Here is a 16,315-nt window from a genome sequence, read left to right as displayed (position 1 = left end):
TCCCTAATCGCGGGTGCCAAAATTTGTCTAGTGGGAGACTAGGTGGCGGCTGAACACTCGAATGGGTCCTGCACCTTCTCACAGAGCAAATACAAGGAACAGCTGAATTAAATAACAACCATGAAGAATTGGTGAATAAAACACAGCTGGTGAGGCAATCCATGGACTGAAAGGTCAGAGGTCACCTGGAGAGTGGTGGAATCTGGGATCCGGGCTGCGGGGAGAAACACAAACAGCCAGAACTAGAATGCCAGAGGGAGACTGCACTGCACCAGTTCCTGGGCCATGGGGATCAATGTAGCCATCGAATGTGGAAGAGGGTCCATAGGGCTGCTGGCAGTGAGGGACTCTAGATCTAAGCCCATAGCCATGGGAGAGTTGCCAAGAAAGGCAGCCTGAAGTTCATTAACAGCCACGCAGTGCTGGGGGAAGAAAGTCGTGAGGCAGTGTGGTTGCTTTGTCTTTTTGTCCTTGCATTTGCTTGCTAATCGCAGTACATAGGATCTTCCAATTAAAAAAGGTCACCAAGACTGGAGGGGAAGGTGAATTTGTGGAAACTGGGGAACAGAATAAGGAGAGATGAGCAGGAAACCTGCTCTGGGTCAGCCTGTCCCTCCATATCAGTATTAATTGGGACAGAAAGTGACCTACAAGGGATCTCCCATCAGACTATCAATTGACTACTCAAGAGAAACATCAGTCCAGAACGGAATGGAATGAAATATACAAAGTCATGCAAAGCAGGGTCTGAATCCAAGAACACTATACCCAGCAAGGCTATCAATCAAAATTGACGGTGAAATCAGGAGCTTCACAGACAATAAAGGACTAAGGGAGTTTATTACCACCAAACTGGCAATGCAAGAAAAGCTAAAGCATCCGCTGTAAAAAGAAGAAATAGGAAGGGAAGAAGGAACACAGACATAAAGGGTAAAAATGGCAACAAACAAGTACCTATCAATAATAACTTTAAATCAAAATGGATTAAATGCCCATAGGGTAGCTGAATGGATAAGAAAAGATGACCCATATATCTGCTGTGTACAGGAGACCCACCTTAGAACAAAGGATTCACACAGACTGAAAGTGAAGGATGGAAAAAAACATTTTCAGGCAAATGGAACTGGAAAGAAAAAATGTGGGGTAGCAATACTACTCTTTGACAAATTAGACCTCAAAATAAAGGCCATAATAAGAGATAAAGAAGGCCACTTCATAATACTAAAGGGAGAAATTCAACAAGAAGATATAACTCTGGTAAACATATATGCACCAAATACAGGAGGACTCAAATACATAAAAGAAGTTCTGGAAGGTATCAAGGGAGAGATTGATGGCAATATAGTCATAAGAGAGGACTTTAATACCCCCTTGACACCACTGGATAAATCCTCTAAACAAAAAATCAGCAAAGAAACATTATTCCTAAATGACTCACTAGATCAGATGGAATTAATTGACGTCTTAGGAACAGTTCACCCCAAAGCCATGGAATATACTTTCTTCTCAAGTGCACACAGGGCATTTTCAAAGTTAGACCACATTTGGGTCACAGGCAAAGTCTCTCCAAATTCAAGAAGATAGAATGATATCAAGCATCTTCTCAGATCACAATGGCATAAAATTAGAAACCAACTACAATAAAAAAAAAAAATCAAACACCTGGAGGCTAAAAAGCATGCTAATAAACAATGATTGGGTTACCATAGAGATCAAAAAAGAAAGAAAAAGCATCCTGGTAACAACTGACAATGAAAACACAACAATCCAAAAATCCATGTGACACAGTGAAAGCAGTCGTGAGAGGGAAGTTCATAGTTCCACAGGCTTACCTCAAAAAAAAAAATAAATAAATAAATAAATAATTAAAAAATGGTAATAAATTACCTAACCTTACAACTCAAAGAATTAGAAATGGAGCAACAAGAAAAGCCCTGAGTAAGCAGAAGGAAGGAAATAATACAGATTAGAGTGGAAATAAACTGCATAAAGTCCAAACAAACAAAATCCAAACAAAAAAAGATCAATAGAACCGAGAGCTGGTTCTTTGAAAGGTTAAACAAGATTGATGCACCTCTAGCCAGGCTCACCAAGAAACAGAGAGAGCAGACCCAAATAAACAAAATCAGAAATGAAACAGATGAAGTAACAACTGACCTCACAGAAATCCAAAGATTATGAAAAAGTACTAGAAACAACTCTATTCCAACAAAATGGACCACCCAGATGAAATGGACATATTTTTTGAAAAAGCTCCCAAAACTCAATCAGGAAGAATCAAAAACTGGGCTAGGCCAATAACTACCAAAGAAATTGAAGCAGTGATCAAAAATCTTCCAGTAAACGAAAGTCCTGGACCAGATGGCTTTACAGGGGAGTTCTACCAAGCATTCAAAGAAAAACTAACACCAATCCTCCTCAGACTATTCCAAAATATTCAAGAGGCAGGCACACATCTAACCTCATTCTATGAAGCCAGCATTGCCCTATTCCAAAGCCAGATAAAGACACCACACAAAAAAAGAGATCTATAGGCCAATATTCTTGATGAACATAGGTGCTAAACTCCTCAACACAATTCTAGCAAATCAGATCTAGCATTACATTAGAAAGATCATACACCATTGCTGGGGTCCAACCCCAGCAGGTCCAGGGGTCCCCAAAGGTGTGGATGGAGTCGGCGAAGAAGGAATGACACAGAGACAGCGTTCAGTTGATCAGCAGCCTAGCCAGGATCTCTAGCCAGGATCTCCAGCCAAGTTCTGGTCTGGATCTCCAGCCAAGTTCTGTTCAGGATCTCCAGCAAAGTTCTGGTTAGGATCTCCAGCCAGGTTTTGTGTCCATGTTCTCTTGCTAGGTTCTCCTGCCAGGTTCTGTCCAGGTTCTCCAGCCAGGTTCAGTCACCAGGTTCTAGTCAGGTTCTCTTGCCATGTTCTAGCCAGGTTCTGTAGCCAGTTTCTGTCTCTAGGTTCTTCAGCCAGGTTCTCTCGCTAGGTTCTGTCTCTAGGTTCTGTCTCCAGTTTCTGTCCGGGATCTTTTGCCATGTTCTCTCCAGCGAAGTTCTTCTGTCTCTAGGTTCTGTGTCTAGGTTCTGTAGCCAGTTTCTGTCCAGGATCCTTTGCCATGTACCATCTCTAGGTTCTGTCTCTAGGGTCTGTGGCCAGTTTCTGTCCAGGATCTTTTGCCATGTTCTCTCCAGCGAAGTTCTTCTGTCTCTAGGTTCTGTTTCTAGGTTCTGTGTCCTGTTGTCTTGTTACATCTGTATTTATACCAGTTGATTCCAATCCTATCAATCTCTATTCCAAAGGTTAGGGCGTTTCTTATCTCCATTCAAGGGAGTAAAGATTATGTAGCTTAAGCATGATTGTTCGTAGTTAAAGTGATTAATTACCCGCCTGGCACTTAGTTAAGGGGTTTTATTCCCTCCCTAAATTCAGGGGAAATCCCTACCTGGGGAAACAACCTTTCTCAGAGAGGTGACCTTGGTTAAAATACAATAGTGCCAAGAAGGTGAGCAAACATATTAAGAAGAGTATGCCATATATGCCAGGTCCCTTGAAACAGCAAGGATGGACTGGCTCCTGGCACACCATGATCAAGTGGGATTTATTAGGTGGATGCAAGGATGGTAAAATATCCACAAATCAATAAATATGATTCGGACAGAGCTTAGGACAGAATTCAGAAGACAGAACCTACGCGGAACTTGGAGATGGAGGAGATTTGATGGAGAGAACATGGCAAGGGATCCTGGACTGAACCTGACTGCAGAGATTGGCAGGAGAGCCTGACTAGAACCTGGTGACTGAACCTGGCTGGAGAACCTGTACAGAACCTGGCTGGAGATTCTAAGCAGACAGAATTCAGAAGACAGAAAGACGCAGAACTTAGAACACAGGGCTTGGAAGACAGGACCAAGAGAGACAGAGCCTAGGCACAGAACCTACACAGAACGTCCTCTAGAGACAGAAGAACTTCGCTGGAGATCCAGAGCAGAACCTCTCTGGAGATCCAGACCAGAACTTGGCTGGAGATCCGGGCTAGAGATCCTGGCTAGGCTGCTGATCAACCGAACGCTGTCTCTGTGTCATTCCTTCTTCGCCGACTCCGTCCACACCTTTGGGGACCCCTGGACCCGCTGGGGCAGGACCCCGGCATCTGGCGCCCGAACAGGGACCCCTAGGTAAGCGCCCCGCACTCGGGACGGATAGGACTCCACCATAGGAAGAGGGTGGATAGTCTTCACCGACTCCGTCCACACCTTTGGGAAGCCCTGGAACAGGATTCCCCTAGGTAAGCCCGCCCCCCCCCCCCATTGAGAACCACACACTCGGGGCGGATAGGACTCCACCAGGGTACTGCAGACCCCCCTACAGAGGATAAGTAGGGTAAGAAGGTGGATAGTACAGAACTTAGACAAGATGTGCCATACTGAGTCCAAAGAAAGAAGACTCTGTATTGATTCTTAGATTGAGAAGATGTGCCATACTGAGTCCAAAGAAAGAAGACTCTGTATTGATCTTTAGATTAAGAAGATGTGCCATACTGAGTCTAAAGAAAAAAGACTCTGTATTGATCTTTTAACATATATGCTTGCTAGCAGAGGAATTAAGGTTACTCCCAGTCAGACAGAACGTTTTGTACAAGAAATATGTCCATGCTTTTCTGAGGAAGGAAAGGTGCTGGAAAGGTAAATGTAGAGGCATGGGAGAAGGTAGGCCCAAGGAGCCTTATCCTTAACCCCACTGCAGCCTTTCCACCCCAGGAAAGTGCAGGATTGGCAAGTTCTCCCTGGGGTGATAGATCAGGACTCAGGTAATAGCAGAAAGCGCCAATCCTACTCTTAAAATGGATACAAGAGAGCATTTTGGGTTTTTCTTTTTAATGCCTGCTTTTAAAAAATAAAAAAGGGGGAATTTGCTGGGAGCCAGTCCATCCTTGCTGTTTCAAGGGACCTGGCATATATGGCATACTGTTCTTAATATGTTTGCTCACCTTCTTGGCACTATGTGTTTTAACCAAGATCTCTGAGAAAGGTTGTTTCCCCAGGTAGGGATTTTCCCCTGAAGTTAGGGAGGGAATAAAACCCCTTAACTAAGTGCCAGGCGGGTAATTAATCACTTTAACTACAAACAATCATGCTTAAGCTGCATAATCTTTACTCCCTGGAATGGAGATAAGAAACACCCTAACCTTTGCAATAGAAATTGACAGGATTAAAATCAACTGGTATAAATACAGATGTAACAAGACAGAGAGAGACAGAGCTTAGAACAGAATTCAGAAGACAGAACCTACGCGGAACCTGGAGATGGAGGAGCTTCGATGGAGAGAACATGGCAAGGGATCCTGGACTGAACCTGACTGCAGAGATTGGCAGGAGAGCCTGACTAGAACCTGGTGACTGAACCTGGCTGGAGAACCGGGCTGGAGATTCTAAGCAGACAGAATTCAGAAGACAGAAAGACACAGAACTTAGAACACAGGGCTTGGAAGACAGGACCAAGAGCGACAGAGCCTAGGCACAGAACCTACACAGAACGTCCTCTAGAGACAGAAGAACTTCGCTGGAGATCCAGAGCAGAACCTCTCTGGAGATCCAGACCAGAACTTGGCTGGAGATCCGGGCTAGAGATCCTGGCTAGGCTGCTGATCAACCGAACGCTGTCTCCGTGTCATTCCTTCTTCGCCGACTCTGTCCACACCTTTGGGGAACCCTGGACCTGCTGGGGTTGGACCCCGGCACATACCGAGACTCAGAGGAGGCGCAGTGCGGAAAATACAAAGGTGCGGAGGTGCGTGCGGAGCGGGCTGGCAGCTGAGGGTGTGGTTGTCTGTTTAAACCGGAGGGAGTCTCAGGCTCTGAGCTCCAGTTCCGGGCGAGTCTCTGGGGATCCAGACAAAAACGGGAGAAGCGGGACTGTCTGGCATCGGTTGGACCTCGAGGGCAGCTTTCTCTCCGAGGCTTGCATCGGTTTCTGGGACTCTGAGAGGCAGACCCTCTGGGGACGGGAGAGAATCGTAAAAGCAACAAGATAAAGATACTCAGTTACCTACAAGGGAATGCCCATACGACTGTCAGCTGATCTCTCAACAGAAACTTTGCAAGCCAGAAGGGAGTGGCAAGAAATATTCAAAGTGATGAATACCAAGAACCAACAACCAAGATTACTTTATCCAGCAAAGCTATCATTCAGAATTGAAGGTGAGATAAAGAGTTTCACAGAGCCAGAACCGGTTTGGCTCAGTGAATAGAGCGTCGGCCTGCGGACTGAAGGGTCCCGGGTTCGATTCCGGTCAAGGGCATGTGCGTTTTTTGTGGGCAAATCCCCAGTGTGGGGCGTGCGGGAGGCAGCTGATCGATGGTTCTCTCTCCTTGATGTTTCTGGCTGTCTATCTTTTTCCCATCCTCTCTGTAAAATATCAATAAAATATATATTTTTTTTTAATAAATATGATTCATCCCATAAACAAATTGAGAGACAAAAATCAAATAATCATATCAATTGATGCAGAAAAAGGATTTGACAAAATTCAACACCCTTTCTTGATAAAACCTCTCAGCAAAGTGGGAAGAGAAGGATCATACCTCAACATAATAAAAGCCTTATGTGACAAACCTACAGCCAACATCATACTCAATGGGCAAAAACTAAGTTCATTTCCTCTAAGAACAATAACAGGACAGGGATGCCCACTTTCACCACTCCTGTTCAACATAGTTCTGGAAGTGCTAGCTATATCAATCAGAAGAGAAGAAGATAAATTGCATCCAAATTGGAAAAGAAGAAGTAAAACTGTCATTATTAGCAGATGACATGGTACTATACATAGAAAACCACAAAGACTCCATCAAAAATCTGCTAGACATAATCAATGAATTCGGCAATGTAGCAGTATACAAAATTAACACCCAGAAATCTATAGCTTTTTTATACACCAATAATGAACTCACAGAAAGAGAAACTAAAAACAGAATGCCATTTAAAGCCGCACCCAGAAAATTAAGATACCTAGGAATAAACTAAACGAAGGAGGTAAAGGGCCTATACTCAGAAAACTATAGGACAATGGAATAGGAGATACAGGAAGATATAAAAAAATGGGCAAACATACCATGCTCACGGATTGGTAGAATCAACATCATTAAAATGTCCATAATACCCAAAGCAATCTACAGATTCAAAGCAATCCCCATTTAAATACCAATGGCATATTTCAAAGCTCTAGAACAAACTCTCCAAAAATGCATCTGGAATAAAAAAAAAAGACCCAGAACAGCCACGGCAATCCTGAGAAAGAAGAACAAAGTTGGAGGGATCACAATACCAGCTATCAAGCTATATTAACAAGCCATGGTTCTCAAACTGCCTGGTACTGCCAAAAAACAGACATATAGACAAATGGAACAGAACAGAGAACCCATAAATCAGCCCAAGCCATTATGCTAAATTAATATTTGACAAAGGAGACAAGAGCATACAATGGAGTCAACACAGTCTCTTCAATAAATGGTGCTGGGAAATTTAGTCAGATACATGCAAAAAAAAAAAAAATGAAAATAGACCACCAACTTATACCATACAGAAAAACAAACTAAAAATAGATGAAGGACTTAAATGTAAGACAGGAAACCATAAAAATCTTACAGGAATCCACAAGCAGCAAAATATCAGACATATATCGTAGCAACAATGTTACCAATACAGCTCTTAGGGCAATGGAAAGTAAGGAGAAAATAAACAAATGGGACTACACCAAAATAAAAAGCTTCTGCACAGCAAAAGAAACCATCAACAAAACAAGAAAGCCCACTGCATGGGAGAATATATTGGCAATGCTATTTTAGATAAGGGTTTAATCTCCAAAATTTATAGGGAACTCATATAATTTAACAAAAGGAAGATAAACAATCCAATCAAAAAATTGGCAAATGACCAAGATAGACATTTTTTGAAAGAGCACATACAAAAGGCTGCTAGACAAATGAAAACATACTCAAAGTCACCAATGATCTGAGCGATACAAATCCAAACAGCAATGAGGTACCATTTCACACCTGTCAGAATAGCTATCATCAACAAATCAACAAAGGACAAGTGATGGAGAGGATGTGGAGAAAAAGGAAAACCCTGCACTGCTGGTGGGAATGCAGACTGGTACAGCAACTATGGAAGACAGTATGGAATTTCCTCAAAAAACTAAAAATGGAACTCCCATTTGACCCTGTGATCCCACTTCTAGGAATATATCCCAAGAAACCAGAAACACCAATCAGAAAGGATATGTGCACCCCTATGTTCTTAGCAGCACAGTCCACCATAGCTAAGATCTGGAAACAGCCTAAGTGCCCATTAGTAGATGAATGGATTAGAAAACTGTGGTACATCTACACGATTGAATACTATGCTGCTATAAAAAAGAAGGAACTCTTACCATTTGTAACAGCATGGATGGAACTGAAGAGCATTATTCTAAGTGAAATAAGCCAGTCAATGAAGGAAAAATACCACATGATCTCACTCACTCATCCTATCTAATAAAAGAGAAAAATGGTAATTGGCGTACGACGATACCCTTTTCATTGGCTAATCAGGGCTATATGCAAATTAACTGCCAACTAAGATTGGCAGTTAACTGCCAACTAAGATTGGCAGTTAACTGCCAACAAGATGGCGGATAATTTGCATATGTAGGCACAATACAGGTAGGCGAAAGGGAAAGCAGGAAGAAGCCCCCTGCCACTGACAGTGATCGGAAACCCAGGGGGGAGCTAAGAGCTGGGGGGCAGGGCAAAGGCGGCCCTGGAGCCGCCTTTGCCCTGCCCCCCAGCCATGATCAGCGAATCAGGTGCCTTTTCCACCCTGGCCAGTGATAGCAGGAAGTAGGGGTGGAGCCAGCGAAGGGAGCTGGGCACGGTCGAAGCTGGCAGTCCCAGGAGCTAGGGGTCCCTTGCCTGGGCCTAAAGCGGAGCCCACGATCGCGGGGCCGCTGCAGCTGCGGGTCCCCGCTGCCCGGGCCGGACGCCTAGGCCAGAGGCGTTAGGCCTGGGCAGGGGCGGAGCCTGCAACCGCGGGGAGCTGGGGGTCCCCTGCCCAGGCCTGACACCTCTGCCGGAGGCCTCAGGCCTGGTCAAGGGGCCGATCCGGTGATTGGTGATTGGAGGGTGATGAGGGTCAACTCCTCTGGCCGAGGCATCAGGCCTGGGTGGGGGGCGGAGCCAGGCATTGGGGGGATATGATGGTCCCCTTGCCCAGGCCTGAAGCCTGGGTCAGAGGCGTCAGGCTTGGGTGGGGGGTGGAGCAAGCGATAAGAGGGAGATGGGGGTCCCCTGCCCAGGCATGATTCCTGGGCCAGAGGCCTCAGGCCTGGGCAGGGGCCAGAGCCAGTGATCGGGGGGAGATGGGGGTCCCCTGTCCAAGCCTGACACCTCTGGCGGAGGCGTCAGGCCTGGGCAAGGGGCCGATCAGGCGATCGGAGGGTGATGGGGGTCTACGCCTCTGGCCGAGGCATCAGGCCTGAGCAAGGGACAGAGCCAGCAATCGGAGGAGTCTGGGGGTCCCCTACCCAGGCCTGATGCCTGGGCCAGAGGCATCAGGCCTGGGCTGGGGGCAGAACCAGTGATGGGGGGAAATGAGGGTTCCCTGCCCAGGCCTGACGCCTAGGCCAGAGGCGTCAGGCCTGGGCAAGGGGCCGATCCTGCGATTGGAGGGTGATGGGGGTCAACGCCTGAGGGCTCCCAGTATGTGAGAGGGGGCAGACTGGGCTGAGGGACACTCCCCGCCCCTCCCCCCCACACACACACCCAGTGCACGAATTTCGTTCACCGGGCCCCTAGTGTATAATAAAGACCATTATAAACTTATGAACAGTAACAGATACAGAGACAGAGCTCCCTCAAACTGATTGTCAAACTGCAGCAGGAGGATCAGGGAGGGTTGGGGGGCAAGTGGGAGGCGGGTAAGAGATCAACTGAAGGACTTGTATGCATGCATATAAGCATAACCAATGGGCATAAGACACTGGGGGGTAAGGGAGGCCAGGGGATTGACAAGGGCGGGGGGAAAAAAAGGACACATATGTAAAACCATTTGTAATACTTTAAGCAATAAAACAATTAAAAAAGAAAGAATGGACACAGAAATCTTTCCAAGAATAAAACAAAATATTCAAAGTCTAAAAAAAAAAAAAAAAAAAAATTGCACAGCTATCCTGACTTCAGAAACCACCAGTCTGAACCAACATCCACCATCAACATTGGGGTATCACCATACATAAGCAAAATGATTATAACAGTGAAGTTTCAGATGGTTGTTATCAGTTTCTAGCCATAAAGTATTTTCAATTAAATACATATATTATTTTCTTTGTAGATCAAATGCTTTTGTACACAGAATAGAATTCACTATAGTTTAATCATCATTTTATACACTTTGTGAAACACCAAATTTCATGTGCCTTGTGTTTTGTGATATTCACTCTATTGCAATGGTCTGGAACAAAACACAAAGTTTCTCCAAGGTCTGCCTGCACTTAAGACAAGAATTTAACTCATTAAAGAAGGGTATTTATCAAAACCTTTCTCCGTGTAATAGTAACCTACAGGTGCTTTTGTTCTTTAAGTTTCAGGCGTAATTCAACTCCAAAATGTGAATAAACTGGAATATTTTATTTTTTAAATTCTTCTTCTTACCAAATAATTCCATTGATTGTATCTTCACTGGACTCATTTTTATGCCACGGGGAGTTGCATCTGTTGAGTGTTCTGCATTAGCCCCCACTGAAACATAGATTTAAAAACACGTCATTGTGATCATTTATGTACAAATCATTTACATAGGAATATATATGTTTCCATGAGTGCACATATGTTGGTTGTATCTAGCCTATCAAAATTTTGTTGAGATAACTTGATTGCAAATTCATGAAAACATATATTCGAACAGATGGAATAAATATGTCAGCCATATTATGCTGATGTTCAGAGACCTTTAGTGACATCTCCAAAACCAAATAACCAGGAAATAGTAAAATAGATATACATTTTAGAAGCTATGTCTCAAAATTCCTTAAACACTATTTATTCCATATAAATTCTTTATTATGGAAATTGAAATCATCATCCCAGTGAATTTATGATCATAAACTAACTTGCAGGCTAGCATTAAATGCACACTCTTTCTGTAGGGATGTACTTCATGAAATAAAACATCACTGTTTGTTTCATTGTTTATTTATTTGATTTTCACTAACTGACAAGTTCCACACCACCGACTATACTGTCGCAGAAACTTACCATGAGCCAGAAATGCATTGACTCACCAAGGAACATTGTAATTCCCCATTAGGTTTTGTAACTATAAAGCATGTAGATATCAAGGATTAAGAGAATAAAGACATTGATCAGATTCAGAAAAAATGCCTTGTAAGGTTCCTTTGCATGGAGACCTTGTGACATGCAAGGAAGAAATTGTTAATTTTTTAGCAGTACCAGGATACTGGTTGGATCCATTTCCAGCGGAGTTTTCATATGATTCAAAGTTTCTCCAATAATTACCAACCAATAATTTGGACCAGTGACAAAAAAAGGCGTGAAAGTTATTAAAGAGAAATTAGCATTGTGGGAGGAATAAATTGTATTCACGAACTAAAAAGGACTTCAGGGCCAACAATGTATGGAGTGGAAATCAGTTCTAGTGGACCCTGCAAGTGTAGTTGGAAAGATCTCATGATCCTGACACTGCACAACAGACATCTTGCTTTGAAGCAGTGGTTGTCAACCTCTGGGTCGCGACCCCTTTGGGGGTCGAACGACCCTTTCACAGGGGTCGCCTAAGACCATCGGAAAACACATATATAATTACACATTGTTTACAGTAGCAAAATTACAGTTATGAAGTAGCAACAAAAATGATTTTATGGTTGAGTGTCACCACAACGTGAGCAACTGTATTAAAGGGTCCCCGTATTAGGAAGGTTGGGAAAGTTTGAAGTAATGCCTGAGCCCATGAAGAAATATAAAGATCACACTATGACTCTGCCTGCCAACAAATACCATAACACCTTCTTTACAGAGAGTGTCCCAGCTGTGGTTTTATTACACAGCTGCCCCATATTCAGCAAAAAAAGAAAAGGTCATTAATGATTAGAAACATTTTGTGATAGATACAGGAGGTAGAGCAACACAACCCTGGGCAACATTAGCCAATATATTTCAGAGGCTCTGGTTTTTCTCCATTAGGTTTAAGTAAAAAACACCACTTCAGAAGAATCAAGTATGCAAAGTATTCTAAGATTAGCGGGAGCCAATCAGAATAGGCTTTGAGGGGAGAAATGTTGGAGAAACTTATGTGAAGAATCACAATTTTCTTACCATAAACATCTTCCCATTGCTTTAAACTTTCCTTAATGTCTTATTATTTGTAGGTCAGAGAGCAATTATGTAGGCATACAATACATTTTTCCCATATGAAGTGTGAAATTTAATGGGTTATTAAAATTTATACTCAGAGTTGTATAACTACCAACATTGATAATTTTAGAACCCATTTCAGATTGTTGCTAAATAAATACCAGGGAGATCTAGAAATGCTAATCCCATATCATTCTCTTACATCTTTCCCATTTCTGTGCTACTATTACCCGCCTTATCAGTGAGGGATCCATTCCAAGATCCCTCAGCGGATCGATGCTTGAAACTGTGGATTGTGCCAAACCCAAAATATATTCAGAGCTTTCCTATCTAACTTATCTCTGATAAAAATGCTGGCTTCTCTTTGGTATATCCAAACTGTGAACATCTCTACTCTTGCATGTTGGGGCCAGTATGAAGGAAAATCATGTGTACTTGAACATAAGCACTGCAATACCATGACAGTGCTTACCCATGTGATAACTGAGAAGGCTACTGAGTGACAAAAGGGCAGGTAGCATTATCAGATTGAATAGGCTGGACAAAGGGATTATTCATGTTCTGGGTAGGACAAAGAAGGATGGCATGAGATTCACCATCTCTACAGAATAATGAATAATTTAAAACATGAATTATTTATCATTGGCATTTTGCATTTGATATATTCCATTCCTGATTGACCATGAATAACAGAAATTGCACATATGAAAGCTGCAGACAGTGGGAGTGATGGTACTGAACATACCTATGATATAAAGTTATACTTATTTTTATATAACTGGGGCCCTCTGAAGCTAAGAGAAGAAAAAAGAAAAAGTGTATACTTACAAATTTCTTTTATGTTCACCTTCTTATTTATAACCAGAGGCCTGGTGCATAAAATTTGTGCATGGTGGGGGTGGGGAGTGCCCTCAGCGCAGTCTGCACCCTCTCCAATCCAAGACCCCTTGGGGGAAGTCCAACAAACTGATCCTGGGGATCAGGCATAAACTGTCAGTTGGATAGCCCTCTCACTATCCAGGACTGCTGGCTCCTAACTGTTCACATGCCTGCCTGCTTGATTTCCCCTAAGTGCCCCCCATGGCAGCCTGATCACTCCTATCTACTTCTGCCTACCGGCCTGGTTGCCCCCAACTGCTTCCTCGCCAGCCTGGTTCCCCCTAACTGCCTTTCCCCACAAGTCTGATCGCCCCTTAATTCCCTCCACCCCCTGCCGGCCTGGTCACCCCCGACCGTTCCCCTCTGTCCTGGGCACCTTTTACTGCCCCTCTACTGGCCTGGTCGCCCCTAACTGCTCTGTCCTGCCGGCCTGGTTGCCCCTTACTGGCCCCTCGCCTGCCTGGTCAGCCCTTACTGCTACTCTGCCAGCCTGGATGCACTTCACTGACCTCCCTGCTGGCCTGGTTCCCCCAAGTGCTTTCCTCTGCCATCCTGGCTGTCCCCAGCTCCTCCCTGCTGGCCTGGTAGCCCCCAACTGCTACCCCTGCCAGCTCGGTCACCCATACAACCTGCTATTCAGTTGTTTGGTCGTCCTTCACTAACACCCCTGACAGCGTTGTTGCCCCACGCAGCCTGCTGTTTGGTCATCCATCCACTTATTTTGGTCATAATGGCCCCTGGCATTTTATATATTAGCATTCCGGGCACTCCTCATTTGCTCTTCCAAATTGGAATTAAAATCTTCTATATCATCTTACTGAAATACATTGTGATCAACACACATCACTTCTGTGCTCCTACAGTGGAATGTATTCATTTTATACATTTTATAGGCACCACAATAAAATGATGCACATCATGTGTATGCAATTGCCTTTTGAATCAACTATGGAGTAAAATACATGCATTCTTATTGTCTTTTGGAATTACATAAATCCTTGAATCCATGCTTCTTTAGAAGTTGGATTCAAGTTACTGCCAGAGGTAAATTGCTTTCAACATTAAAAAGAAAAAATTCTTTACTGTTTTTTTTTTTTAATTAAATCTTTATTGTTCAGATTATTACATTTGTTCCTTTTTTTTTCCCCCCATAACTCCCCCCTCCCAGTTCCCGCCCCACCCTCCGCCCTCACTCCCCACCCACTGTCCTCATCCATAGGTGCACGATTTTTGTCCAGTCTCTTCCCACATCTCCCACACCCCTTTCCCCCCCAAGAATAGTCAGTCCATTCCCTTTCTATGTCCCTGATTCTATTATAATCAACAGTTCATTCTGTTCATCAGATTATTTATTCACTTGATTCTTAGATTCACTTGTTGATAGATGCATATTTGTTGTTCATAATTTGTATCTTTACCTTTTTCTTCCTCTTCCTCTTCTTAAAGGATACCTTTCAGCATTTCATATAATCCTGGTTTGGTGGTGATGAACTCCTTTAGCTTTTCCTTATCTGTGAAGCTCTTTATCTGACCTTCAATTCTGAATGATAGCTTTGCTGGATAAAGTAATCTTGGTTGTAGGTTCTTGGTATTCATCACTTTGAATATTTCTTGCCACTCCCTTCTGGCCTGCAAAGTTTCTGTTGAGAAATCAGCTGACAGTCGTACGGGTATCCCCTTGTAGGTAACTGAGTTTCTTTCTCTTGCTGTTTTTAAGATTCTCTCTTTATCTTTTGCTCTTGGCATTTTAATGATGATGTGTCTTGGTGTGGTCCTCTTTGGATTCCTTTTGTTTGGGGTTCTCCGCGCTTCTTGGACCTGTAAGTCCATTTCTTTCACCAGGTGGGGGAAGTTTTCTGTCATTATTTCTTCAAATAGGTTTTCAATATCTTGCTCTCTCTCATCTTCTGGCACCCCTATAATTCTGATGTTGGTATGCTTGAAGCTGTCCCAGAGGCTCCTTACACTATCCTCGCATTTTTGGATTCTTTTTTCATTTTGCTTTTCCGGTTGGATGTTTTTTGCTTCCTCGCATTTCAAATCATTGACTTGATTCTTGCGCTCCTCTGGTCTGCTGTCGGGCGTCTGTATAATATTCGTTATTTCAGTCTGTGTGTGCTTAATTTCTCGTTGGTTCCCCAATATAAGATCGAGGGTCTTATTAGTTTTCGTGTAGATCTCATTAAGTTTATCGGCAGCTTCTAAACAGTTCTTGAGAGACCTTAAAAGTGTGGTTCTGAACTCTATTTCTTCCATTGACAATTTTGTCCTGTTTCTTTGTCTCCGCATTTTGTTATGCTTCCTTGGTGCACCCCCTAGTGGTCTTTGTTCGCAGTCTTATAGATAAATCTTGATTGTTGTAGCTAATTCCAGGGAGGGTTTGACCTCCAGGCCAAGTGGCTATGAGAATCAGCTGTGTCAGCAGTGAGAGAACTTCTGTCCTCTAGGGAGGTGCTAATCTAGCCTTTGCCTGAGGCTATCCGGCAAATGCCTCTGTGCAGGGCTTGGGCGGGGCGGGTCGCACAGGATCAACAGGGTGGGCCGGAGAGAGCAGTTATGGCGGCTCTCAGTCCTGTCCCAAGGGGCTCTGCCTCTAAGAGTCCCAGCACCCACTGCAAAGCTCGGAGAGAAAGCTGCACTCGCTCTGACCGAAGCCAGACAGTCCCGCTTCTCACGTTTGAGTCTGGGTCCCTAAAGACTCGCCCGGATCTGGAGCTCAGAGTCTGCGACTCCCTCCCGATTGAAAACAACAACCGCGCCCTCCGCCGCCAGCCCGCTCCGCGCACTGCGCACCTCAGAATTTGACTTCACCACTGCGCCTCCTCTGAGTGTCCGTATGCGTTTCTCTTTCCTCCTAGTTGTAGGACTTCCACTCAGCCAGCGTTCCTGTGGTTCTGGGTGATGTTCCTTCCGTTTTTTGGTTTCACTTTTGAAGTAGTTGTTCAAAAGCAGCAAACTCCGGCGTTAACCTATGCCGCCATCTTGGTTCTCCCTCAAAAATTCTTTACTGTTAAAGCAGATCTG

General features: G+C 43.9%; 1 protein-coding gene across 1 annotated transcript in view; it reads right to left on the bottom strand.

Moving 5' to 3' along the window:
- The window catches only part of LOC132243114 (coiled-coil domain-containing protein 7-like), a 50,060-nt gene extending 39,187 nt beyond the window's left edge, over positions 1-10,873 (bottom strand). Inside the window, exon 1 of the mRNA XM_059712738.1 lies at positions 10,694-10,873. Within this exon, the coding sequence (XP_059568721.1) occupies positions 10,694-10,730 (37 nt within the window). The 5' untranslated portion in view covers positions 10,731-10,873. The remainder of the gene's footprint in view (positions 1-10,693) is intronic.
- Positions 10,874-16,315: the final 5,442 nt, after the last annotated feature.

Source organism: Myotis daubentonii, chromosome 1 (genome assembly GCF_963259705.1).
Source record: "Myotis daubentonii chromosome 1, mMyoDau2.1, whole genome shotgun sequence".
NCBI classification, from domain to species: Eukaryota; Metazoa; Chordata; class Mammalia; order Chiroptera; family Vespertilionidae; genus Myotis; species Myotis daubentonii.
Note: the sequence above shows the minus strand (reverse complement) of the source record. Positions and strands in the feature narration are given on the sequence as shown.